Source organism: Xiphophorus hellerii, chromosome 11 (genome assembly GCF_003331165.1).
Source record: "Xiphophorus hellerii strain 12219 chromosome 11, Xiphophorus_hellerii-4.1, whole genome shotgun sequence".
In the NCBI taxonomy this organism is placed as follows: Eukaryota; Metazoa; Chordata; class Actinopteri; order Cyprinodontiformes; family Poeciliidae; genus Xiphophorus; species Xiphophorus hellerii.
Window position 1 is genome coordinate 27,757,322 of NC_045682.1, and position 26,818 is coordinate 27,784,139.

The 26,818-nt window shown below is 38.1% G+C and overlaps 1 protein-coding gene across 18 annotated transcripts in view; it reads left to right on the plus strand.

Annotated features, from left to right (window-relative positions):
- rapgef6 (Rap guanine nucleotide exchange factor (GEF) 6) overlaps nt 1–26,818 on the plus strand; it is a 132,267-nt gene that overhangs the window by 99,878 nt on the left and 5,571 nt on the right. For 10 of the 18 annotated variants that reach the window (XM_032575529.1, XM_032575538.1, XM_032575531.1 and 7 more), the window contains 14 exons: nt 1,005–1,162; nt 4,932–4,946; nt 8,638–8,878; nt 13,337–13,504; nt 13,638–13,853; nt 15,566–15,777; nt 16,746–16,869; nt 18,666–18,689; nt 20,317–20,537; nt 21,636–21,809; nt 21,891–22,037; nt 22,435–22,551; nt 23,944–24,199; nt 25,938–26,485. In XM_032575529.1, the coding sequence (XP_032431420.1) occupies nt 1,005–1,162; nt 4,932–4,946; nt 8,638–8,878; nt 13,337–13,504; nt 13,638–13,853; nt 15,566–15,777; nt 16,746–16,869; nt 18,666–18,689; nt 20,317–20,537; nt 21,636–21,809; nt 21,891–22,037; nt 22,435–22,551; nt 23,944–24,199; nt 25,938–26,485 (2,621 nt within the window). Of the gene's footprint in view, nt 1–1,004; nt 1,163–4,931; nt 4,947–8,637; nt 8,883–13,336; nt 13,505–13,637; nt 13,854–15,565; nt 15,778–16,745; nt 16,870–18,665; nt 18,690–20,316; nt 20,538–21,635; nt 21,810–21,890; nt 22,038–22,434; nt 22,552–23,943; nt 24,200–25,937; nt 26,486–26,818 lie in introns of those variants that run through there. The other 8 variants (XM_032575539.1, XM_032575534.1, XM_032575537.1 and 5 more) reach the window with 4 other exon arrangements.

The following is a 26,818-nucleotide window of genomic DNA, read 5'->3' on the forward strand; positions in this document are numbered from 1 at the left end:
CCAGATCTGGATCAGTATTAAAAATATATTTGCATTTCCAGACATTATTTGCCATCCTATGCTTTAAATAATCTACTAAACTCTAAAATTTATTTCATTTAGCCTTTTTCTATAAACATGTTTAGTAATTTTGGGGTTTTTTTGTAATCTTCTCCGTTTTAGCGCGCTCATCTTTTAGCCTAAAAGTGTAACTCTAGCCCTACGTTTGGGAGAGACATCTAAAGTTTTCAACAAAAAAAAGTGATGCATCAATTCAAAAATTAAGAAATGTTTGACCTCTGTTATACTTTCTTAGTCCAGCTATTCAGACATACTGAGTGTTTAGGAATATTAATGATAAAAAAATAAATCCAGGACTTTATTTAAACCTTTATTTGTGCCAATCTAAGCCTAAAAATAGTCTTAAAAAAAAAAAGGGATTACTAATAATCAGTAAGATTTTCTCCTCTTTTATTGTCCAATAAATATGGTCACTGATATGATGCATTCACTGTAACAGTGTTTTGATGTTGTTTTTTCAACCCTTTCCTTAAAGGACAATGAGTAAATTTATGAAGCTGCAGTAAAATCTTATCTCACTAGATTTATGATTTAAAACCTAATCTGTGTGTGGACTGCCATTAACTTCTCACTAAATTATTATACTGGTTTATCCATGATGTATTTAGAGTGAAAATATAGAGATCTACTTAAAGCATAACAAAAAAATAAACATAAAATTAGTTTTTTGTTGTTGTCTTGTGAGTCTGTGTTTTCTACCCATGAATTCTTCTGCTCAGTTGCCATTTCTCTATGCAATAATCTCAGAAAGATGATCTCTGTAAATGTTTTTGACATTGTGCCCCGGTGGACATTGTGATTGAATCATATGCTAATATTCTCTCAGGGTGAAGCTGCTACTCTTTCCCCTTTCCTCTAAATTCATAACAAAGAGTAATTTTATCACCTCCGCTGTTATTTCATCCCTCTAATCCCACCGCGCCTTCTCTGATTTCTCTGCGCAGTGATGGCGGCCTGGGTCAGAGTCAGGATGACAGCATCGTGGGCACCAAACAGTGTCGTCACAGCGTCGCCATCATGCCCATTCCTGGAAACCTGTCGTCAAGCAGCCCTGACCTGCTGCAGCCGGTGACCAGCGTACTGGACTTCTCCAACCCCGCCGGTGAGGAACGGCCAGTAAAACCGCTTTACATCACAGAAACACAAAAATACAAAGTCAGAAAAGACACCAGTAACAAACATTACAATCTGATGCACTGCAAAAACACAAAATCTTACCAAGTAATGGTCTAATTTTTAAAGCAAACGTCTTAGCACACTTGAAAGAAGACAAACTAACTTAAAAGTAACTTTTCAGCAAGAAATAGGAACCTATTTTAAGTAAATAATTCCTTAACATTGACGAAAAAGTTCTAGTTCTGAGAATTGTGCCGTTACCTAGCAACCCCAGCCAAGCCCAGCCCGTTACCTAGCAACCCAGTTCTAGTTCCAATGGCAGATTATTTCACTTTAACAAGACATTGTTCCCATCTTACAATAAATTGAAACTTTTATTTACTGATTTGGCTAATTTACTAACACTGTGCATCTTTTATAAAACACAAATGAACATTTACCAGGAAATATTCAAAAACTTGTTTCCCAAAGAAGGAGTTTATAATCAAAGGAAAATGTAAATTTAAAGGTTGTAATATCAGAACCTCAAGAGGTTTTTGTGGTGAGAAAATATGGAATATTTTGTGAAATTAAAACAACTCAAACTACTGGGTAAGAAAATGGTTTACACTAAATATGAGAAATAATCTTGATATATTATGTTGTTGTTATTGTAGCATTGTTGGTATCAATATTATAATTAATATGTAGTAGAGTTACTATTAGTAATACTCTGACCAATGGGAATATTGTAATTGAACATATTTATGTTGTTAAATTACTAAAATAGCAAGAAATCATAAATATGTGTTGCTGGAGAAGTGTTGGGCTTTAATAAGTCCATACTTCTACTCAATCCTTTCAACATTTATTACTTATTGTATTACTGTAATTTTAATTGTAAATTTTTACGTTCAATAAGCTCAAATTAAGTGAGTAATTGTTATGGACATAATGGCTGAACTTTGTTTTTCTTCTGGTTTATTAATCAACTTTTTTCTCTTGAAAGTAGTTAGTGGATTTTAAGGCAGACAGGATAAATGGATTTGATGTCCTCTTGGATTAAACAGGTTTTTAGTTTGAATCTTTCTGTGGATGTTCTATAGGATGAAGATCTTTGCTCATTATTGATGATGTTCTTTCAGCCGCGTGTTTTGGGTTGTGATCCTGTTGCTAAGCAGACAGTTTTGTCTCACCAGTCAAAAGATATTATCCCTGAAACCTTTGCGCTGGTCTCCATCCTTTCTGTCTTTTTTCTGTTTTTCTATCCTGAGTTTTCTTCAATAGAGGTCAGTTGGGTTCAAACTGCGAAGGCGTGTTGGTCATGTTATCACAAATTACATACATTTGCCTTGGAGTTCAGCATGGACACTTATTTTCACTTTTCTTCTTCGACAAGTCTGGTGTAGCTTTGATTAAAAAAGCAAAAATATATGCATTTTTAATACATACTAAAAACATTAGATGCATTAGATTGTTGTCACTTTATTTCTTTCAGGAGAAATAAAACAATATTTCACTGAATCAACAAGTTTGTGTACATCCAGTTTGAGGGAAACCATTAACTGGTTTCCCTCAAAGATTGTAATGCTGTTTGCAGCATGATCACTTTTTAGTTTATAAGCTGCAGAAACATTTTAGTTTCTCTGCTCTCACTAAATGAACATCAGGAGAAAGTCTAGATAATTTCTGTGAAATGTAAAAGAGAAGCGACTGAGACCTAAATCCTGCTTCAGAGAGCTGACTGCTACTCTCAGAACTTCTCCTCTGGAATCTTATTAATAATAAAACTAAAAGAAACTTTGAAAGTAACATAAAAAGGAGCAAATTTGGCAGATTTGTGTTATATTTAGTGACGTGCTTTTGAAGATGTGTTGATATGAAAAGAGAAATATAAATGAAAAAAATGTCTGAGCAGGAAGGAAACGCTCATTAAGCTGCTTTTTGCTGCGGCTCATGTTACTAAGCAGCTTGTTGCTAGGTAACCGAAGTCGGGCAGAACCTTAAACTGGCAGGTTGTTGCTAGGTAACCAAAGAGCGGGCGAGTTAGTTGATTCCAGTAGCCTAGCTTAGCTTGGGTTGACTTTAGGTTGAGCAGCTAAAGTCTTTCCTCTGCCTACATTCCCCAGAATGCTGTGCGGTTCTGGATCAAAGTTCAATGAATGCTCTATTGGACGTATTGCCTATTTATATTGATCACGCGTATCATGATATATGTTATTATTAATTTATTCCCTTCAAAAAGTTAACTTTCTTGTACAGAAATAGCATAAAACATCTGATGAGATATTTATACAACACAACTCAGTGTCTTCACACATTTGTTCTTTGTTTCCTTTCTGCGAATACAGGAACTGACGAGTTTCATGTTTCCCATCAAAATAACCAGAACAGAGAGGCTAATGGAGGAAAGAATCACTGGGGGGTTTCCAAACTGTTTCTGTTTCTCATAGACGAGGATTAACCTCCAGGGTCATTAGAGGCCGACTTTAATCTGCTCCTGTCACAAAGGTTCCCGACTCTATAATTATATAAACCAACAGGACTCATTGTTCTGTTATTTATGTGGATGCAGACAGAATGTCAGAGAGCAGACTGAGAAAGAGAAAGGCAACATAAATTGTTAGTGACCATGATCTTAATTTATTCCACACGTCGTATATCTGCTCTGACAGATGTGTAGATGTTGTATATCTCTGTTTTTATCGCCTCCTTTCCTGTTGCTCTCCTTCCTTTTACTAAGGTTTAATCGTAAACTGAAGAACTTCTTTTTTCCCCAATATCTACTGCAGATTTCAGCATCCCTGCATTAATCACATTAGCATAAAAACATAAAGGTTTTTCCTTTTTCTTTCGTTTATTTTGCCTTATTGTCAATCTTTTATTGTAAAATCCTCCTTTTGTTTCACTTGGATTGTTTTTACTCAACTTTGTTTTTACTTCAGTTTATACTTATTTTATGATCCTTTGCATTTGCCCCAAATAAATAAATATAAACCAAAAATGGGACTAAAAAAAAACCTAGTCAGTAGAATTGAATATTAAAAAGGTTATATCTGAAATAGTGCAATTTAATGGTCTTAAAATGTCCAGATTTTCCACAGTTAAGCAGGCACATTTTCAATGTGCATGCTCATTCATTCACTGCTTATTATTTTTAACTATCAATTTAAATGTCGGTTATTAAGTAACCGAGGTTCTGTTTTTTACATTTATATCAATAAAGACATAGACAGATCCTAAACATCTTTAATATGACATACTGAAGCTCCTTTAATACTCTTTTGACACATGATGAGAGTTAATGGGTCTGATTAAAAACAATTAATATTCATAACCGAAAGCTCTGAGTTGCAGTCATACGTTCTCCAACTTGTGACTCCTCATCTGGCTCATAAATCTTTGCTTCAGACATCACAGTCTGTCAGAATTTGCGAAGTAGAGCATGAATCTCTTTTGCTTTGCAGGGTGACTAAATCCGTTTTCTTGCCATCAGGCGCTGATGCCTCGCCTGGTTTTTTGTGTCGTCTCAAACATGTAACTCTGTGTGGAGCTATTTTCTCAGATCCCCATTTCTCTGTGTTCCTCTTTCTCTGTTTCTTTCTTCTTGTGTTGTTTTGTGATTTTAAACAGATGCTCTAGTGTCGACATGTTGAGTCATCTCTGGTTTCTTATCAGATTAACACCAGAGCAGCAGCTCTGTGGGTCTTTCCCTTATTTTGTTGCTTTCATTTGTTCTTACTGTGGTTTCTCTTTTGTCCCTACTGCTTGCCAAGCTCTTGGACTGTACTGTAAGTATTTAAATACCTTTACAGCTGCTATTTGCCCAAATCTCCCTCATAGCTTGACACTTCTGACTTTCTATAATCTCTGCGTCTTTCAGGTTGTAAAGAATATTGACTTGTGTTTTTATGTTTTGTGCAGTTACAATAAAAGTGCATCAATAAGTCAGACATTGAAAATATTGTACACCCTCAACTCTAACAGAGATATCACCATGACAACATGGTTTCTAAAATTTTAGTGGTTAGTTTGATGGTTTGACCATTTTTTGAACAGAACTGGCTGGTAGAGCTTTTTTAAAGGTTTGATGTGGATCATTATCTTGTTGAATCAACTAATGTTGTACAAGATTAGGGAATTGTTTTTATTATTTTAACAAATAACCCAGAAACTATTGAGCCTGAAATTAACTGAATGCTGCTGTAATATCTGTGTCTTTGTCCACAAAGAAACAAGTTTTACGTTACAGTAGACTGACAAGGTGGTGACCAAGAAAGAAGCACCAGCTACCAATCAATTCAGATCTAAATAAAATTTGGAACTATCAAGGTTGAAATGCAAAAACAATTCTGGAGAAAAGTTGTTTTTTTATGGTCAGAGGATATAAATATTCACCTACCTGTCTACAATGACAAGAAGTTACGTTTAAATGTGACAAGATCACAGGACTAGCAGTAAAACATGGCGGTGGTAGCATAATGCTGTGGGGTGAATCTGAGACAGAATCCCTGAATTAACCTGTAGAAAGTGGATGCTCCAACAAATAATCCTAAACACAACTATTGAAGAAAATCACAAACAGAATAGTTCAGATAAATGATTAAAACTAATATTTAAAGCTAATTAAATAAATCAAGATACTTACAATATTTAACTTCTTTAACATGAAATAACTGTAAAATGCTTGAATGAGAACGCCATAAGAACATAATATCCATTGTCCACCATTGATGAAAAAAGAATTCTGTTTAAAAAGAGAGAAACAAGAAAAACAATAAATTATGCAAATAGAAATTATTTGTTGCTCTAAAAAACAGTGGGGAGAAAAAATGGCAACGAACGAAGATGCCAGGTGATCCTGTAAGAACCACCATAACAAATCCATTTCCAAAAGTCTCTGTTGTTGAACTGAACTGATTCTCCAGTAGATTTGTTGATTAACTGGATGTGAGAGCAACAACTGTCTTCCTGCATTCAGGTCAAGTGTGCAGCAGTGGATTAAATGTAATTATCCCTCCTCCTTTTCACAAGATATAATAGGTGGATTTTTATCTGAGAGCTTTTCACACTTTAATCACAAGTCATCACAGCTAATGAGACAAAGCATTTAGCTTCCACACAACCTGCACTCTGCTGGCTGTGAGCACATGCAGCTCACATGCAGTTATTTCCAACTGCTGCAAAATACTCAGTGCCATTCGTCTGTCACAAACAGTAAATATTATGTTATTGATATTAATGAGGTTATGGTCTGCAAAGTGGCCATTTATCTGCAAGAAAAAGGGCCAATGTCAAAATATCAATATGTCCTATTTCCCCTGAACAATCCATGAAAGTGAACTGGAGGTTAAAACTGATTAATTGCTTCTGAATTATTCAGCTACACAAAGAAAACATAAATGAGCCATCCCTTGAAATAAATTACAATTATGAACATTTGAAGTCAGAGAAAAGATAATTCAAGCTGCTTTCACACGAGCTAACCTGTGGCCTATGTTGATGTATCAAAAAATATATTTTATATATTGAAATATTGCGTCCTGACTCGTTTATGCAGTTTGTTTTATGATGCACCCTCTGTTTTAGTGTTCAGTGTTAGCTGTGCAGCTTCATCAGAGCATCAACATGACGTCTCCACCTTGTTTAAGGTTGTTTTTATACACAACCGATAAAATATCCAGCTGCTCAAATAATTATTGGATGAATCAGTCAGAAAGTGAGCTCAACTCTCTGCTGAGATTGAGTGAATTTTTATCAGTGTAGACAGAGCATCTGCTTAGCTTAGCATAGAATTAAGTACATTTTTATATTGGTTGATTGCTACAACATTTCAGTGTTATAACATTTATGTAGCTGGACATTACCTCAAAACAAACTCAATAATTTCTCTTTGCATGATTTATTGCTTTTCGCTTTTCTCTCTTTATACCAAAAACTGGATGATAAAAATCTTCAGTTTGGTGTTTTGGTCTCAACTAGCCTTTTTTTGAAGGGCAGTTTTGTTTACATTTGTTTTATTTGTTTTTTCTGTTTTTCAATTAAAATGTCTTCCAGTTCATTAGAGTTTAAAGGTTATGGATCTCTGAGAATGTGCTCTTTCTTTATTGTTACCATTTTATTACTTGAAAATGGTATCAAAACAACAATATTATCATTTATCACAATAAGTCTGGGACAATTTGTTATCATGACACTATATTCTGATTGGAGTGTTAAAATGCTGCATAAACAATTAAATAAAAGGAAGCCTAAAATAAAAGAGAAACATCATCTTTATCTGTTCTTGGAAAATAAACAGGAGAAACTAAAAGATCAATTTTACAGCCCCCCAAACAAGCAGGATTATTGATTATCTGCTTTTACTCCAACTGTATTGTTATTGGTTTTGCCTTCGGCAGCTTGTTTGTACTCATGTGCTGCTGCTGTAATGATGGTAATAAAGGTTTTGTCATCTAAACACTAAGCCTCTGCAGCCATGTCTTTATCTGGCTCTAAGTAATGGACCTTAGCATTCTCAATAATACAAAACATTTCTATTATTTAAAACACACACTGGTCTGTAAGTATTTGGTAGCCATGCTAACAGTTAAGCTTTATAGGTTTTGATTGACAGTATTACTGTTTTATTCCCTTTTTTACCAAAAGGTAAAGCCTGTTTATTTCAAATTAAGAGCTCTTGAATCTGACTTTTATGTTTTGCTGCCGTTTTAACTAGGACTGTCACAATAACAAATTTTACTGGGCAATAAGTTGTCCCAGAAATTATTGCAATAAACGATAATATTGTTGTTTGAGACAATTTTCAAGTAATATAATAGTAGTGGCATAACAGTGCATCCTCAAAGATCAATAAACATTTAACACTGGACCTGGAAGACATTTTAAATATCCAAAATAAATAAACAAAACAACAAATAAAATGAATTATGAAGTTTTCATTTTCAGAGGATAAAAAGATTCACCTTTTTAGCTGCTGATGACAAGAAGTAAGTTTGGAGGAAACGAGGTCAAAGTACCAGCAGCAAGGCATGGTGGTGGTAGCATAATGCTGTGGGTCGAATCCACTGCCAGTGAAAAGAAACAAGAACAACAAATAATCATCCCAAACACAACTATTATTTAAAAAATCACAACAAGAAAAGTTCAAATAAATCTATAAAATCAATGTTTAAAGCTAATTAAATAAATCAAATTACTTAACATGATAGCTAACTTATTTAACATGGAATAAAGAAAAAAAGACTTTAAATGGTTAGGAATGAGAATGCTCACCAAAATGATGTAGATAAAATGATCCCTAAAAAAAGACCGGTTGAGACCAAAACACCTGAAGACTTTTTATCCAGTTTTGACAGAAAGAGAGGAAAGAGACAGACTTGGGTTTAAGTTAAATCTACATTTATAACACAACTTCGAGGGTTTGCAAATAATTGTTGGAGCTTCACTCAATAATTTTCATCCTTTCTTCCGTCTCTGCAGACATTCCAGACCAGGTTATCCGTGTGTTCAAGGCCGACCAGCAGAGCTGCTACATCATCATCAGCAAGGACACAACAGCCAAGGACGTCGTCACCCACACTGTCAACGAGTTCGGCCTCCTGGCGGCGCCGGAAACCTACTCCCTGTGCGAGGTGTCCGTCAGCCCAGAGGGGGTCATCAAGCAGCGCCGGCTTCCCGACCAGCTCTCCAAACTGGCCGATCGGATTCAGCTGAACGGCAGGTGAGCAAACAGTCATTTTAAGCTGCTGTTGGGGTTTGTTTCCCAAAGCTAACATGCTGGACTTTGGAGCATTTGTGCTTCTTCATAAGCCAGAAATAGGCTAATAAGTGAAGTTGCAGGATAAGATCTTTATAAAAATACTTTTTTTTTTTTACATAGGAGTGATTTAAGCATGGAAATCAAGCAATGTCCAAACAGTTGAAAATGTTATTTCAGAAGATGGTCATCACTGCTTATCAATATGAGAAATAAATGCTGTTGTTACTGATATTATCAATGTTGCTATTTTAAAAAGTTATCAAATATTACTGCTTTATGGCATATTAATTTAGAAGGAACTGAGGAGAACGATCCGTTCTCCATGCTGAGTTCTTGGTGTACGAGGTTACAGAAGTCAGTGAGTTGAATTCATGAATTCCATTAATTAATACCAAAACACAGCAGGTCCATTCTGACATGCTGCCTCTAAGAGCTAACAGTCAAAATGCCGTCCCACAAGAGTTTCCCATTCCCTTTGTTACCCTCTCTGAGCTACGCCCCAAAGAGGGCGGGACCTAGCTCCTAGCATCCTGTAAGCTAGGCTTCCAGGCCTTTTCCTAGCATGTCCTTTCCTCTAGCTTTAGCTTAGCAACTAACTGAAAGAGATCAAATAATTATTTATTCTCAACAGAACTTAATGTTAATAGTAAATTATTGAATGATGCTGTTCTTTTGTTTGCTTCAGATTTAAATTTATTTTCTTTGTAAATAACTTTGTTTATTCTGTGCTAACTAGCTTGAGCTTTCACAACGGGCTATACTAGATGCAGCGTAGCACTGATCAAGTAAGGAGGAGGAACAGCATCACAAGACTGACAAGACCCGCCTCCTGGCTCTGATTGGTTGTTCCTAGTTAGAACTGGGAGCACTAGGAGAAAGTAGAGGAGTACATTTTTTTTCACAGATTGTCTCTTAACATACTGTGACAGTTTCAACAAATATGTGAAAAAATATTTTTTATTAAAGTTACATTCTGCAGCTTTAACGGACGTGGAGACAAATCGGTCTGAGAAAATGACTTAAATCTTAATCCACAGTGAAAAAAAGGAAGGAGCTGGAAGCAAACCACAGACTTTCAGATTACAGACTGCAGTCTTTAGAAAGCTTTCATCAACAACCAGAAACAGATGTATGACATAAAACATTAACAGTCAACAGCTTTTTCTTCCTTTTTCTTGACAGATTATTTCTAGGTTGGCTGAAATAGCAGACGTTTAAACAGCCCTGTGTAATCTTACATTTAAAGGTCTTGTCTTGACCAAAGTATCATCCGTATCTTTCACACTGTGGCTCCAGACTTCACACAGTCTGCATGAGATTAGCTGTGTTAGGAAGCAGATCATGTCCCTCTATGTGGGACAGATTAAATCCTTCCTGAGGAGGGGCTCTCAGTCCTCTTCCTGAGGACACCGGGTGATTTATTTCATTCACTTAACATTTTTTTGGCTGCACAACATGAATACAAACTACTCAGGACTTCATCTGTTGAACTGAAACACAATCTGTAAGAAATAAAACAAATGTAACTCTTCTTTGTTCGTCTCAGGTTGACTACACAACACACACTTATGTTCACTGTATTTATTCTAACAAAAGAGGAAATAAAATTCAATAAATAACCCTAAACAAACTACAAAACATTATCTCCCAATGAGCAGTTAGCGACAGTTAAAAAATTAAACATAATTAAAATTAATAAAACATTAATAATAAGTTAACAAAATATACAAGACATTGTAACATTACTCATGAAACACCATGTATGTTTATGTAATACTTGTAAAGAAAACAGAGCTGATCCGGATACACAGTTACAGACGGCAACAGAAAAAAGGGGGAGGAGCTAGTTACTGGTTGCTATGGTAACCACCAACTGTCAAGAGCAGCGTAACAGAAGTTAATATACCAATAAACAACTTCTGCACTGAACAACATGAACATGAAGAATAAAAAACACATTTTTACAAACTTTACATCCATAATATTAAAATAAAACCTTTTCTATTGTCATAATCACAAATTTCTCTGTTTTTTTTAGTAAGTCAGACCTTTTTCAGCTCACTGAAAGTCAGATTTCTTCTTCTTGCGTCCTTTCCGTCTGAAACCCAGCAGAAAAATTGAAGTGGAGCAGCAGATGCTGCCTCCTCCATTACTTTTTCACAGTTTTCCCCGTCTCTCCTCCCCCCTCCTGTCGTGAGGGTCCCTCGTCGGTCCCCTCCCAACAAGGCTAGCATGAATTTTTCATCCTCTGTCAGGGCGGAGGCCTCTGCAGGCAGCATGGCATGTATGGAATTATTCATACAGCCTCATACAAACATTCCTGATACAATTAAGACACTTCTTTTGCACAACTGAGCATATCTAAAGCTGTGCAAATTAAAAAATACACATTACGCGTTTTTGAGAGAGCTTCAGTTTTGCATATGAAGAATGGGGAGCATTTATGGTTAATACAGAGGCTTTGGTGGTGTTTGTTGATGCGTTTTGTAGCGTCAGCAGTGTGTGCATTCACAGCCACCAGCAGAAGAAGTTCCCGTTTAGCAGAAACGTTTGGGAGCACTGTGTCTCTACGTCTTTGTATCGTCGTCCTTCAGACTGCAGCGCTCTGCTGCTGGTGATTGACAGCAGCTCAGGGAGTGGCAGGCTGAGCCAATAGCAGGCCTTCTTCACCCTGTCAACCTACATGGAAATGAAGTGAGAGGATGCTATGCTCACACGCACACACACTGAATGTTTCCACTGGGTATTTCTCAAAGATTATCCTGATTCTGTTTATCTTTAATTTAGTCTCGTCTGCTGTCCTCATCCTTTCTTATCAAACTCTTCTTTGTTTTTTCTTCATTGATCAAGTCTTTCTTTTTCTGTACTTGGCCGAATATCTCCTCTACCTATCAGTTACAGCGCATTAAATCAGCAAATTTACATCAATACCATAATCTTACATGGAAATATTTGAAATAATCCAACCTATAATTTAACTACTTTTTCTTTCTGTTAAAAATATTTCATTTTTTTCCTTTTCAGTTTATCAAGATTTTTAGGAATTTTTTATTAATACAAGTTACCCAGTTGGTGAGAAGCCATATTTGGCTAATTACCACAAAGGGAAGTGAAAAACTGATAGAAAACGGCATCAAGGAGCGGCATGCTGGGTTTATAAATCTCCATGGCAACCGTCAGATGCCATCTAAAGGTCAAATAATGGAAATATATTAATCGCTACTGAGATTCAGCAAGTTACAACTAAGACGGAGCATTTTGCCAACATACTTTTCAAGATGAATGAGTAGAGAAACACCTTATGCTCTCTGAAAAGTACAGTAGAGTATCTGTGATGCTGTGGGCTTACTTCCCTGTTTGTAAGAAAACGCTGCTGCAGTAAAATCTGATGTTTTAAGGCTTTTCAAACACTGTAGCTTGTGGCCACCAAGCTAAATGTTGCTCTCTCTTCTTCTGTTGACCTTGTTTCACATCTTGTGTTTTATGAGCGAATTTAGCTCAGTCACAACACAACCTGTTGCTCTGCTTTCCAGCTTCTCTGTCAGCATTATCGTGCAATTTAGTCTCAAGTCTGTGCCAACACTTTACTGCTGGAGAGAGCCCACTCCAGGCCTTGAATCCTCAGAGGGTCTGCGTTCCAGGATGCCTGCATTACGGCTCCATTAGAGGGAAAGTACGACGGTTTAGAATTATAAACACAGCAGCATATAGATGGAAGAGATGTCCTCCTGGTGAAGGCTGTAGATCAGGAGAGTCAAACTCGGTTTCATTTGATCAAATGTCTGAATGTTCTTAAAGGGCCAGTTGTATTGATAAAACCCATTTAACTGTTAAAATATTAATAAACACCAGTTCCTCCTGGATTTTATTATTGTTTTTGTAGTTTTTTGCAATCAAAACCACATATTTTGGGATGCTAATTTAGAAATATTTTTAAGGAATTTTGTGATATTTCCACTATTGCAGTGGTTCCCAAGTTGCAGGGGGTCGGGGGAAGCAGTATGGATGAATGGGGAAAAAAAACAGTTACACAAAAGTGTTTCACTGTAAAGATGGTTTGTAGTGTGTTTGGTTGCAACCTGAAGTGTGAAATAAACTTCAGTGGAGTTTGAAAACAAAATATGTGTATAGGTTTATGTCTGGTTGAACGATGTGTGCCCAGTTGATTTCTTTTTTCTTTTTGGGGGGGATTTTATTGTAATCCATAGGGGGGCCCAAAAGAAAATCTTTGGGAACCACTGCGCTAATGTATGATGTTAAGATTCAATGAGAAAATATTCTTCTATGTACTTTAAGTCCCTGAAAAGACTCAAACGATGAAACGTTATGCAGCTTGAAAAAGGGCGAAGAAAGACGGATTTGGAGAGTATTTTAAGGTAAATAATCCTACCTCACTGTCTCATTGGTGTTTCCCTACAGATACTACCTGAAGAACAACATGGAGACGGAGACGTTGTGTTCAGATGACGACGCTCAGGATCTCCTCAGGGAGAGTCAGATCTCCCTGCTGCAGCTCAGCACCATGGAGGTCGCCGCCCAGCTGTCAATGAGAGACTTTGAACTCTTCAGAAACATCGAGTCCACAGAGTAGGCAGTTTATGATTTATATACCTATAATACTTTATGTGACTGCCAAAAAATAAAGAAGTTTAAAGTACCAAATATATGGCAAAATGTAGAAATTGTTGGATCACACACATTGTTTTGTCTCTGTTGCTAGGTATGTGGAGGACTTGTTCAAGTTGGACTCGTCTGCTGGGTGTACAAACCTGAAACAGTTTGAGGAGGTGATAAACCAGGAGACCTTCTGGGTGGCAACTGAGATCCTGAAAGAGCCAAACACCCTGAAGAGGATGAAGACCATCAAGCACTTCATCAAGATCGCTCTGCACTGCAGAGAGTGCAAGAACTTCAACTCTATGTTCGCCATCATCAGGTGAGTTCAGCCTGTCCACTCACCAGCCACAACAGTTAGGCCTAATGAGACCTGGGAAACATCTGGTCCACGTGCTACGGAAAAGACCACAACACTCTTCAGTGTGGAAGTTGTTAAAGTGGGAAGAAGACTCAAAGTTAGATATTTTCAGTGTTTAAAAAGCAAGATGGAGGAAGCAAAACAGTGAAAGAAGCTGATCAACTGTAAACTTGGCTGCTTTGGTTGTTTCATCCCAAACTTTTCTGGGTATGAAAACAAGCCGTCTCACATAGGACATAATCTTTTCCTATGGTGGGACTGAAGTTAGCTTCTCATCAAAGCTAACTTCAGTCGATAACAGGAAGGCTGGAATAATTATAAAAAAATGTTAGCCAGGTAAACTTGATCATTTCTAATGGAAGATACAATAATCTCCACCCTCACACACACAGTGTGACGTCACCTATTCTTCTACAATAAAGTCACAAAGTCCAGGCTAGAAATAAATACTGACACTGACTTAGAAATCTGAATCAGATCAAAGCTTCACAAATACTGGAAATAAGCCACGAAATCACTATAAAAGTCCAGAATAGCTTACAATGTTCTGGAGTCAAAACATCTAATTTACTTAACTTTCTGATTACTGAATGTTTCAATAATGTATCAGGAGAATCAGGATTATGTCTCAGATATATATTTTAGGTGTTAAACTGTGTTAGTAACAATCTGAGCTTGCAGCAGCTGAGCGTAATGATCCTTTGTTCACGGTGGTGAGAAACCCGGGAGCAGAGGAGTCTGACCTCCATGTCCCCTTACGCTGCTGCTCACAGCAGGACCTCTGGGTACATATGGCTCTCTGATGCTTAACCTGCCCGGCGACAGGGGCACATCTGCCACTGTGAACAGGAAACACAACGTTCTCCTACCGACTCTGTTGCAGTCTGAAATATAAACCACACTGGATTTTACCTAAAGTTTCACCCTCACTTTCCAATATTACAGAATAAAATGCATTTGGATTGTAGGAATGTTTATCACATGAAATTAGATATCAAGCAAACATTTTCAGAATCTATATTCCTTCTTATAAACACAGTGTTCAGATTTATCTTCCATAAAAACAAAGTATGGATCCGAACACCTTCAGCCCCACACAGAACATGCTGAAGTATTTTTGTGAATTAATTTCTTATAGGAAGGATACCACAATTCAGATTTAAACCAAAAATGCTTAACTGGACCAATATCTAATAATTTAGCAGTATTTAAAATTTAGAAAGGACAATAAAAACACCCATATTAAAAGAAGAGTACACCAGAAGATACGTAGTTTTGCATTATTGCAGCAGAATTATATTTTCCGCTTTGGATTCTTAGCGAACTGCTTTTTTAAAATCTTTTTATTGAGATAATTACAATTCACAGTAATTCAGTTTCCTTGTGTGTTTCTTTTGTGATTGTGAACTAACTGCCTGGTAGAAGTGACTCACTTTACTAACTAACTTAAGAAAAATACACAACACCCAAGATGAAATAAGCGTTGAAAAGTTTTTGTGGCTTCATATATATTGTCATACAAAACACAAGTTTTCATACAAAGCAGAGAGAAAAGTAAGAGAAAGAAGAACACATATTACCTTTGTCAGCACCTCACCGTTCCCTCATTTTCCTCCTCCTTCCTGCCTCCATCCCTCCGCCCTGCCTGCACCTCTTCCCTCTCTCCTGCACAGCGGGCTGAACTTGGCACCGGTGGCTCGGCTGCGAAGCTCATGGGAGAAATTGCCCAGTAAGTATGAGAAGCTCTTTGAGGACCTGCAGGACGTCTTCGACCCGTCCAGGAACATGGCCAAGTACCGCAACGTGCTGAGTAGCCAAAGCATGCAGCCGCCCATCATCCCGCTGTTTCCTGTGGTCAAGAAGGACCTCACCTTCCTGCATGAAGGTAGGAAAACTTGCTGAAGTTTCTGTCTGATTTAGCTAAAACAGAGATCTGTTGAAGGTTCACATTAAAAACACAAACTTTATTTTGTTTAAACCAGATGATAGGCCAACATAAAGTGATCTATAATTATGATTGGGAAAAAAACCTGAAAAGTTTGTATCAACATTACCGTAAAATTTGCCAATGCACAGATTGGCTGGAGTTTGCAAAGCAGCTAATTCAGGATCAGCAATCGTTTTCCTCGGTGCCGATTGGCTGTAGGTATTAGCCGGAGTTTGGTAGTAAATACTTACATTTACTCAGTTACATTTACTTGAGAAACCTTTTTGAAAAAATTGACTTTTCGGAGTATTTTACATTTATTTGATTAATTTCATTATGAAGTGTCTGTACTCTCACTTGAGTAAAATTTCTGGATTTTCCACCCACTGTGCAGAAGAGCCAGGACAGTTTCCATCGTGCACATTGGTGCAAATATAAGGTTTATTTTGTGTTTATACTATTAAAATAGGAAGTTGTACAGAGTTAGTTCTAAATACACAAAACTAGGTTTAATAGTCATTTTGCTCCATTACCTGTTCAGCATAAAGTCAAACTTAGGCTACAATGAACCTGCTTCTGCTTCCCCATCGGACATTTGTAAGCTACCAGGTCAAAGTCAGGTTAGAAAAACTTCACTGTCTGGCATTTTCTGCTAAAACAGAAAGTTTCCTTAATTGTGAAAGTTTCAAAAGTAAATACTGCCTTCCAAAAACAAGTGTTAAAAACAGAAACCTCCTGGAACAATGACTAGAAATTCTCTCTTTTCTTTTATGTTTCAAGAATCCCAGAATATGAATGTTTCATAAAACGCTGACAGCTCACTGCGAGTTAAATTGGTTTGCTTGTCGGGGTGATTGTGTGTGTGTGTGTGTGTGTGTGTGTGTGTGTGTGTGTGTGTGTGTGTACGTTCACCTGTTTCCTCCCAGGCAACGACTCCAACGTTGACGGCCTTGTGAACTTTGAGAAGCTGAGGATGATTGCGAAGGAGATCAGACATGTGGTGCGGATGACCTCGGCCAACATGGACCCCGCGCTCATGTTCAGACAGAGGTTAGTTACCATTTATTCATCATCCTGCTGTTACTTCTTTCTATTTAGCTTCAATGTTGTTGTTGGGGCCAGTTTTCAGATCTTAAGAGCGATTTAGGTGAGTCAGATTTTATTCAATCTGTTGTTAACTTGCAAAAATAATCAGCCAAATTGCGGGTTTTATTGAAAATCTAGAGATTCCTTCAAAGCTGCTTTATGTAACTTTTATAAATAAGATGTTTTATATAATCTGTGAAAAGATCCTTTTCCTCCCTGATCTACTATTGCTGTCTGAAGAAATGCACCAAAAACAACCAATCACAGCAAGGGGGCGGGTCTTAGCGCTGTCAATCAACCTCATACATGGATTGCCAAATATGCTAATAATCGAGAAACAACTTATCGTTATGGAAAACTGTTTGTCTGCCGTCACATGGGCCAAAATTGTAGACTTAAAAAAATTGCAGGCCAAAAGAAAAATAACAAACCAAAATCAAGTAATTAAAGTCGCTCGATATTTTTTGTCAAGCCAAAATTTGAAACGGATTTTTATGACTGTGTTTTGGGGCTATTGCAGATTTTAAAAAAGGAGAACATTTCCACCAAAAATTCAGAAAGTTTGTAGAAAATGTGAAAATTTTCTAGAAAATTTTTCAAACATTGTTTTTTCAAACTTTTCAAAAATAATTTGACTTTCTTTTCATTTTCAACATTTTTTAGAAAATATTTGACTTTTCAATAAAAAAAATCTAATTCAGAATTTTTTGAGGTATTTTGTAGAAAAAATATTTGTAGAAAATTTCTGTGATTACTCAAAGTTTTTTGGCATAAATGTACTACGTTTTTCTTTTCTCAACAATGGCCATAATATTAAAAAGACATCTAGTTTTGAGTTTCTCTTGAATAAATTTATTTTCAGTAATAAGATCAGGATTTGAGTCATTTTCTTCAAAACACTTGCTATATTTAGCCCAATTTATGAAAAAATAATACCTTTGTGTTAGCTGCAGTGTAGCATAGAGCAAGAGGAGGAGGGAGAGGATTGATTGATGGCGCTAAGACCCGCCTCCTGGCTCTGATTGGTTGTTACGAGTTAGCACTTAGAGAAATAATAGGAGTTCCGTTTTTCCAGACTCATATACTGTCACAACATAGTGAAAAAGTTACATCCTGCAGGTTTCAGCTTGTTTATTTTTTAAACCGGCTCTTCCTCCTGTTTACTATCAGACTGGAGGAAAAATCCTCAGAATGTTGAAGTGTGAAGGTAGATGTTAGGTTTACTTCTGAATCCTAAAAACAAAAAAAATGTTGGCAAAAAGGGAAGCACGGCTACCATACATCCTCCAGCCAACCTGGATCCCTCAGCTGTGGGATCAGGCGCACGCTCAGCGTCTCGTCCAATCAATTCCCTTCGCTTCCTGTCCTGGTCATGTTTGGGTTGCAGTTGTTAACTGGAATATCATGCAGATTGGAAGTGGAGGTGGAATTGATGACAGCTGCTGCGTGTAGCTGGTATCACTCAGTTTGTTGTGCGTCTGTCACTGGTGCGGTGCATGACTGCCCCCTGCAGACACTCCCCTCTTACTACACGTTCAGGAAGTTCTGTCAATAAATTCTATAAATTAAAACATTAAAACACACTTTTTGGGTTGATGAGGGGAGAATGTCCCACATGTGGTGTCCTCCCATCTCCGGTCATTTCCTGTTTGTTGTGCTGGCATGAAGTCTACATAAGTCTCGTCTCCTCTTCCACTCCTCCCCAAATCGTTAAACTTGTCTTTAAGTCACGCTTCAATCTTCACGCCTCTTGCTTGCAGGAAGAAGAGGTGGAAGAGTTTAGGGTAAGTTGTGGTCCGGTTTCCACTTTTTAATCCAGTTCCAGTCTGGACCGGCTGAAATTTTGTCCACCCTGCATAAAACTCTGCATGTGTCCCTTTTTCTGTGTGTCTGTGTGATTAACCTCCCCATTTGCATTTGCAGTGCTCATCCACTGAATCCATTGATCACCCATTAATTATCTGCCATGTTCATAGACTCTGAAGTCAGATAGTAGCTTGTAATGGTGCTTTTTAAATGTGTTATGATGCATAACTGGTTGCATATTCTAATGCAGTCATATCCACCAAAGTCTTCCTCACATCATTGCAAACCCTGAAATGTGCCGTTTGTTTAAGATGTCAGACGTTAGGTTAGTATTTTATTCTGAAAATCTTGTCCTGAAGTTTGACCTTACAGGCTTATTCAAAGTTTTTGTTCATATTAGAGTCATAAAATTCATTGCATTTTATTTGAATTTAATTTGATAGACAAAAAACTAAAATCTCCAAAAATGGTTTATAAATTTCTTTTCATGAATTTCTCTTATCTTCCATACTTCTTGTTTTAAAATGAACTAAAATTGATGTTCACTGATGTTTTCCATTCAATCTGACTGAGCTTTAGCAATTTCTACAAAAAAAAGTGGACAAAATTTTTAGTCTCTAGACGTCCAAAACTTCTGGAGAGGTTCCCTAGAAGATGTGCTGCTGGAATTAAACTCATATCAATAATTATTGATTATTTTTTTGGTTTGAATATCTGAAATGATGCCAGTCTGGTGGCATGACCTTTCCTCTGTTATTCAGACTTTTCTCATTTTTTATTTTTAAGCAGTTATAAGGAACCTTATAAACCTGAAACTGCTGCTGCGCAAGTTACTCAACAGACTGTTGCTAGGTAACTGTTGCTTGGTTACCTTGTTGCTAGGTAACCAAAGAGTGAGTGAGTTGCTAGTTGCTTATTGAGTATTTGATCAAGCGTATTATCTACTGATATTGATTGATATTGTTACTGATTTATTGTCCAGTATTAGGTTTAATACAAATATGTGGCACACTTTTTAGACTTTATTTGTGAGTAAGTAATTTTCTATCATTTTCACAATTTGAAGCTTTTTGATTTTGCCCAAAATGAAGCTTGTTAGATAGAAACCCTTAGTCCTTAAGTCCGAAAGAAAAAGTGGAAAATACTCCAAGAATCTTGATGTTTCTCATCTCCACATCAGCAAATTAGTCACCAAACCAGTTTCTCTGCCAGCTGTTGGTAAAAATGGAAAGTAAAATAAACTGTTTCAAGCATTTGCAAATACTATTTGACTCTGGTTTGTGTTTGCATCTCCACATCTGCATCTTGTGTTTCCTAACCCTTTTTGCCTCCATCGGACAGAATGTCCCGCTGTTCTGCACTGTTAGCATGGCGCATAAGGGGGCGCTGTCCCTCCCCAGTTGCATGGTCCCATTTTAAACTGCTGTGCTACAAAACAGATTTTCAGATCTTACTGAAGTGTTTTTCTGTTTAAACTCAGAGTAATTTTATTATTTTGCCTCTTTCTTTTCCGCCTCTCTCTTTCTTCACTTTCTTTATCCTCTGAATCCTCTCCAATTTAAATCTTTTTCCATTCATTTTCTTTCCCTCCATCTCCTCTATCAGGTCTTTGAGTCAAGGCAGCACCAACTCCAACATCCTGGACGTTCAGGGTGGAGCCCATAAGAAGCGCGTGCGCCGCAGCTCCCTCCTGAACGCCAAAAAGCTTTACGAAGACGCTCAGATGGCCCGGAAGGTGAAGCAGTACCTGTCGAACCTGACGGTGGAGACGGATGAGGACAAACACCAAATCATGTCCCTGCAGTGTGAACCGTCTTACAACACATGTGAGTTAAACAGGAGTCAGACTGAATTAGATTTAAGCTAAACGTTTCTACATTATTGGTATAAACTGTGGAGGATCAAAACTGACATAATTAATAATAATTCCTTTTTAATTCACTAAAAATTTATGAGATAAAAAGTATAAATTTATTATTAATTTCTAATTAATGAAAAAAAATGTTTTTAAATAATTGTAAAAAATATTTTTTATTAATTAAAAATAATAAATTAATTATTTTTAATTGATTTTAAATAATGTATTTTATATGCATTGTGGTAAAAAATATATTTTTTGTTTTTTACTTTTTCTTATACATTTTTGTCAGAATATACACACATATATTTTTTTTTTCTTAAACATGTTTTGTCCACTCTCTCTATTTTAGAGATGCATGTAAACGGAAAAGACAAAAAATATATATTTCTGCTTTTATTTTTGTTTCTTATTCTGGTCTGAAGTTTTGTGTTTTGTCTCAGTAAACTGAAAGTTAAAGAAGAAAAGTTGTTTGTATCTCAAGATGAATTAGTGTGAACTTAAAGCTCGACTGTTTCTCAGAAAATTAAATATGTTTTCATTGACCATTGCTTAGTTTTGTAATATTCGCTCATGCTGCCACCTAGCGTGTTTCCTCATATCCTGCAACAATAACATGACAAACACAATCTGCATCTAATGATGCAGCTGGTAAAAAGGTCTAAAAATTCATCTCTAAACCAGATAAACATAAATATGTTTTTGTTTACCGCAGTTCAAGTCGCTGAATTATTTCTGTGGATAAAGAAATGTTGGTTGTGTCGCATCATATAAATACCCCAGAGAAACAGAAAGTTATGGATTAAAAATACAGTTTCTAGACAGTCATATGAAAATAATAACATACTTGGGGAAAATATCTTATCATTAGTGAAATAATCTGCCAATGGAACTAGAACCTTTTCACCAGTATTAAGGAATCATTAATTTAAGATTATCTCCTGTATCTTTCTGAAATGTTAATTGTACGTTTTGTCTTGTTTTAAGATCTTTGCTCCAGAAACTGGTTGCAGTGTGTGACAGAGTTTGTAAATGTACATTTCTCATTAACTGTCTTTGTTTTCAGTGGGCAAAAACCTGAGCGAGAGGCGGGCAAACAAGTCGGACATGTCTCCGGTGTCCCTCAGGGCGACGTTACCTTCAGGGAAAACTCAGAACAGGGTGTCACAAGTCCTGCAGGTCCAGGTGCCTCTGAACCCTCTGAGGAAGAAGAGCGCCACCAAGGACATCGGCACCCCCAGTGAGTCCTCCGCCAAACTTCACCGATTCTTCTTGCTTCATACATTTTTGTCTCTGTGATCTTATTTTTTCTTTCCGTTAGATTCAAATTCTCCGCAGGTGGTGAAGAAACCTTCAGCGAACTCGTCAGATGAGTGGAGCGCCAAGAGACCGTCTGATGACACCGTTTCCACGGTGTCGTCGCTCCACTCCAGCCCCACAGTGTCGCCTCAGGGCTCGCCACGCAAAGGTACGCAACATTTCTCCAATGACTCTGGAAAACTTTGGTTACACTTCATTTAAACACTGACATGACAAGCATGACATAATACTTGTCATGAACACGAAGGAGTCTTCATAAATATATACATCTTTTGTCATTAAGTATTTGGTAAGTAATGACACTTTTATTGCAAAGTAGATACTTTTAATGGACTTTTAGTGCAACTTTGCATTAAAAGTGCTATTATTTGTCATGTCATGACAACAGTTGTATATATTTATGAAGACTCCTTCATGTTCATAACAGGTGTTATTTACAGGATCACACTGCAAAAACACAAAATCTTACCAAGTATTTTTAGTTCAGGGTTCAGGATTTTTTTTCACGTTCTCCTTTCCGTTGCTTTGATTTCTTCTGCCACTAGGCGGCGCCGCAAAATCGCAGAACTCCAGCCAGATGAACTTATCGGGATCCTCGTCGTCGCTGACCAGCGACGCCAGCACAAAGACGGGCACCATCAGTCTGCGCAGCTACGGCATAGGTGGGGCCCTTCTCCACAAGAGGATCCTGCAGATGACCAGTCAGCATAGCCGAGAGAGCAGCAGGAACAGAGAGGGACAGAGTGAGGACGAGGCAGAGGCAGGTCAGGAAGAACCGAGGAGAGGAAGATCCAGGCAGCAGAGGAAACCGGAGGCAGAGGCAGGGCAGGTGTTACCCAGGAGATCAGAAACCCCAGAGACGCAGAGGGAGGACCCCACGGTTCACCGCGGGTCTCCTCCTCCTCCCCACGCTGGTGTCAGGACACCCATCAGGGCGAGACTGTTGTCTCCTTTCAGGGTGCTGAGAGAGAGGAGTCAGTCCAGAGAGAGGCCGCTGCCAAAGAGCGAGGAAGCTTCTGGAGAGACTTTGTCATCCGCAGCTCATCAGGAGGCTGAAGGACAGACAGAACAGAGAGTCAGGAGATCGGTCAGCCCCAACCCGTTCCTCTGGCTGTGCCGAGACCGACACAGCAGGAGGAAAACCATCTGATCCGCAGACAGACAGACAGACAGATAGCGCCAGGAGATTAGTGTCACAGGATGCCTCCAAGTGTTTCATAAAAATGATGTAGCAGACAGAATGAGTGATTCAGTAACGAGAGATGGAAAACGATTCCACACTGCAAAAACACAAAATCTTACCAAGTATTTTTGTTTAGTTTTTAGTGCAGATATCTTGGTACTCCAGAAATAAGACGTTTCAGTGAGTTTCAGGAAGTTACATTGGCAGATTTTTTAACTTTTAACATTGATGTCTTGTTTTAAGTTCAATAATCTGCCAAAGTAACTAGAATTTTTTCATCAATATTTAGGAATTACTGACTTAAAACAAGCTTCTATTTCATGCTGAAAACTTACTTGTGAGTTAGTTTTTTTTTATTTTGAGTGTACTTAGATATTTGTGCTAGAAACTAGACAAAAACTAAATTAGACCAGTCAAAAACAAAAGATTTAGTGTTTTTGCCGTCTGTGGTTCATTCACTCACCAGAAAAGATTGTCTATTTGAGTTTTTCAGTGTTTCTGATCTCCAGCCAGTTTGTCGTTTCTTCTTCGGTTAATGTTGAACCATTAATTTTGCCATGAACCGAAAAACATTCACCACTAAACAGACTGTTGTTTTAGAAACAAACTTGAACAAAACGAGATTCGTCTCAGGTTTGTATGTGACCAGCAATCTGTTCATTTACGTGTCACTGAGTTCTGCAGGTTCTTGTGATAAAATGTTGAAACTATGAGTTCAAACTTGTTTCACAATCATTTTAAATGACAGTTAGTTAGTTTTAAGTGGATGAATGGAGGTTTGGTCGAACTGCAGGTAGTGTACAGAACAAACATCATTCACGGTTTTTGATTCGCTTCCAGTCGTTTCATCCAGACTGTCCTCCGTCTTCAGGTTGCCCCCTCCTCCCTTCTGCCAGATCGGACAACCTGTCGGACTCCAGTCACAGCGAGATCTCGTCCCGCTCCAGTATCTGCTCTGTGGACTCGGCGCAGGCCTCCGGACCGGACGACCGCTGTAACCGGGCCGGTTCCGGTACCGCTGCCACCGTCGCTGCTAATGCTACGGCCGCCACGGCTGCTGTGGTCGCTGAGGGCACAGCGGCGTTAAATGCACACTTAACTGCTGATTACAGCCAGCCCAGCACAAGGTAATTGGCTCTAGTTCAGTTCATTTGATCTAATCTGTCTGCTTAATTATCTGAGGTTGAAAGGAGCGCCTGTAGAGAGGAAACCATAATGAGATGAATGGGATTTAGATTTTAGAGGAATCCCGTCAGGGTTTAAACCTCATCCAGAAAACAGGACATTTAATAGAAAAATGGATTTTTATATTGTTATAAACCTTTTAAGAATCAAATGCTGCGTTTTATATCCTTTGAACCTTTTGACATTTTTCCATGTTACAGCAGAAAGTTTGGTGATGATTTTACATAAAACAGCTTGTATATTTATTTATGTTAGTTTGTAACTTTGCTCTTTTCTGTTTTTACAAAATAGATTAAAGTGTCTGAGCAACAATAATCATATTTTTTCCCCTATATTTTTTTATTATGTTTTTTCTTTACATCTGGGCTTTGACTGGACCATTCTAGCATTGGTATTTTTTATTGAGATCACAGCATTGGAGCTCTTTCTGTATATTTAAGGTTGTTATCCTGGTTGCCAGGTTTTCTTCCACAATTGTCTTGTATTTACCGCCATCCATTTAAACTTTGTTCTTATTCAAGAAAAACATTCCCATAGCATGATCCCCCCACCACCGTACTGTAGCTTAGGGTTAGGGTTAGCTTGTAGCTTCGGTTAGCCACAGATGTATGCAGTTTTCTCTCCAGCCCAATAAAGGGCTCAGAAAAGAAGAAAACATCTGTTGCTTATCTCTTATTAGGGATATCATAGAAAGCAAGGCTGGATTTTCCTGGTTATTCAAATAAAATTGCAATAAAAGGCGTTGACGTTAGCAGATATAACTTTTAAAAAATGTAGAAAAGATCAAGGGATGTGAATACTGTCTGCTGTTTTAAATTACTTTTAACTAAACTCAACTTTTTGACTCTTCTTCTTTATTCACCTCAAACCTTTGCACAAAACATCCACCTATTGACCATCTGCTGCCATTCGCCACTCCCTGTTTTCTTCCCCCAGCTGCTTCCATTTACACCCATCCTCATTAAAAACTCCAAGAACTGGAAGTGATAAAAAAATAACACCTGTTTATTAGCATCCCTGTGTTTTACTGCTCTTCTCTCTTCTGCTTTTATCCAGGACAAAGTGTCGGCTTTTTAATCTGGCTGAGTAAACAATGCCGCTTCTTTATTGTCTACACCTTCTTTATTGTCTGTCCATAATCAGGCCATTCTGTCTCATAAAGAGAAAACTGAAATATCTACTTCTCTGATATTATATTACCCTGGCAGCCTTGCTTTGGAGCATCGTTTTATGAAATCCGGCTCGGTTTCATTGACTGTCTGGTTTGTCCTGTAAAATACAGTCAGTGAATCAAACAGCCGGTCTGGAAAAGGATCGTTGAGAGGAATCTTTTCCTGCGTTATTTATCATGTAGGACAGATTTCTGTTTGGTCAGCTGTCTCTTTAGTAAATTATGTTTTATCCTTCAGCCTTTATTCCTTCGTCAACAGAGGGCGATGTGCGTCTTTTATCAACTGGTAACCAGAACTCCCAGTTTGATCAAATTCATTTAAATGAGTCACTTAAATGTAATTTTTGAGATTAGCAGAAAAACAATGAGCTTTTTTCAATCTTAACAATTTGTAAATGTGGAATATTAAGACCTTGATATTATTATCAAGGTATTAAAAAATGTATTGTGACATGAAGAGGAAACAGAAAGTGAAACATTTCATCTCTTCTTCTCCTCCTGTCTATCAGCTCTTCAGTCGTGGCTCGAGGAGGACATGCAGCGCGACCTTTCACCTCCTCCCTCTCCACGGAGGAGCTGACTCCGGACCACGCCTCCCTGTCTCTGGACTCGGTGGTGGACAGCGGCCGCGGCAGCTGGACTTCCTGTTCCTCCAACTCTCACGAATCCTTCCAAATCCTCCCCGCCTCGTCCTGCCGGCCCTGGGACCACGGCATCCACGGCCACCCACTATCCCTCCCCCACACGCACCTGAGCGGCTTCAAACTCCCGGCGCTGGGCCGGACGACGGCTGAGGCGGACGCCGCCGGGCCCTCGTGGGCCGGCGACGCCGCCGCCGGGCGCCACACCAGAGACTCCAGCTCAGATCTGAGCGTCGCGGCGCGGGAGAGCCGGACGTCGTCGGGCTCCCTGTCGGACAACTACGAGGGGAATTACGGAACGATAAAGCGGCGAAACGCCTCGGAGTTTCCTTCCTCGCCGGCCAACGAGGAAGGAGGGCAAAGCGCAGACGCCTCGTACAAAACGGTGACGTCGAGCACAGAGAAGGGCCTGATAGGTGAGGGAGCCGAGTGGCGCTCACGCTCACCTCCTCTCCTGCATGCGTGTCCGTCTGTCCAGGAGGAAAATCAAAACACAACAAGCAGAAAAGATTTATTTATATAAGAAAATTAAATATATGTATATATATTAGCCAGTAGGCTGATTTAATTTTTTTCTAATTAAATCTACAAACACACCATCACCCGTTTCAGTTTAGGGATTTGTTTTTGCACTGCCGTCATCCATCTTATTAGTTATATGTTTTTCTGTTAAAGGGCAGTATTATTTTTTTCATCATGTTAAAATGTTTTTACTTCAACAAAAACAAACCTGGAGTGTTGCTTTGATT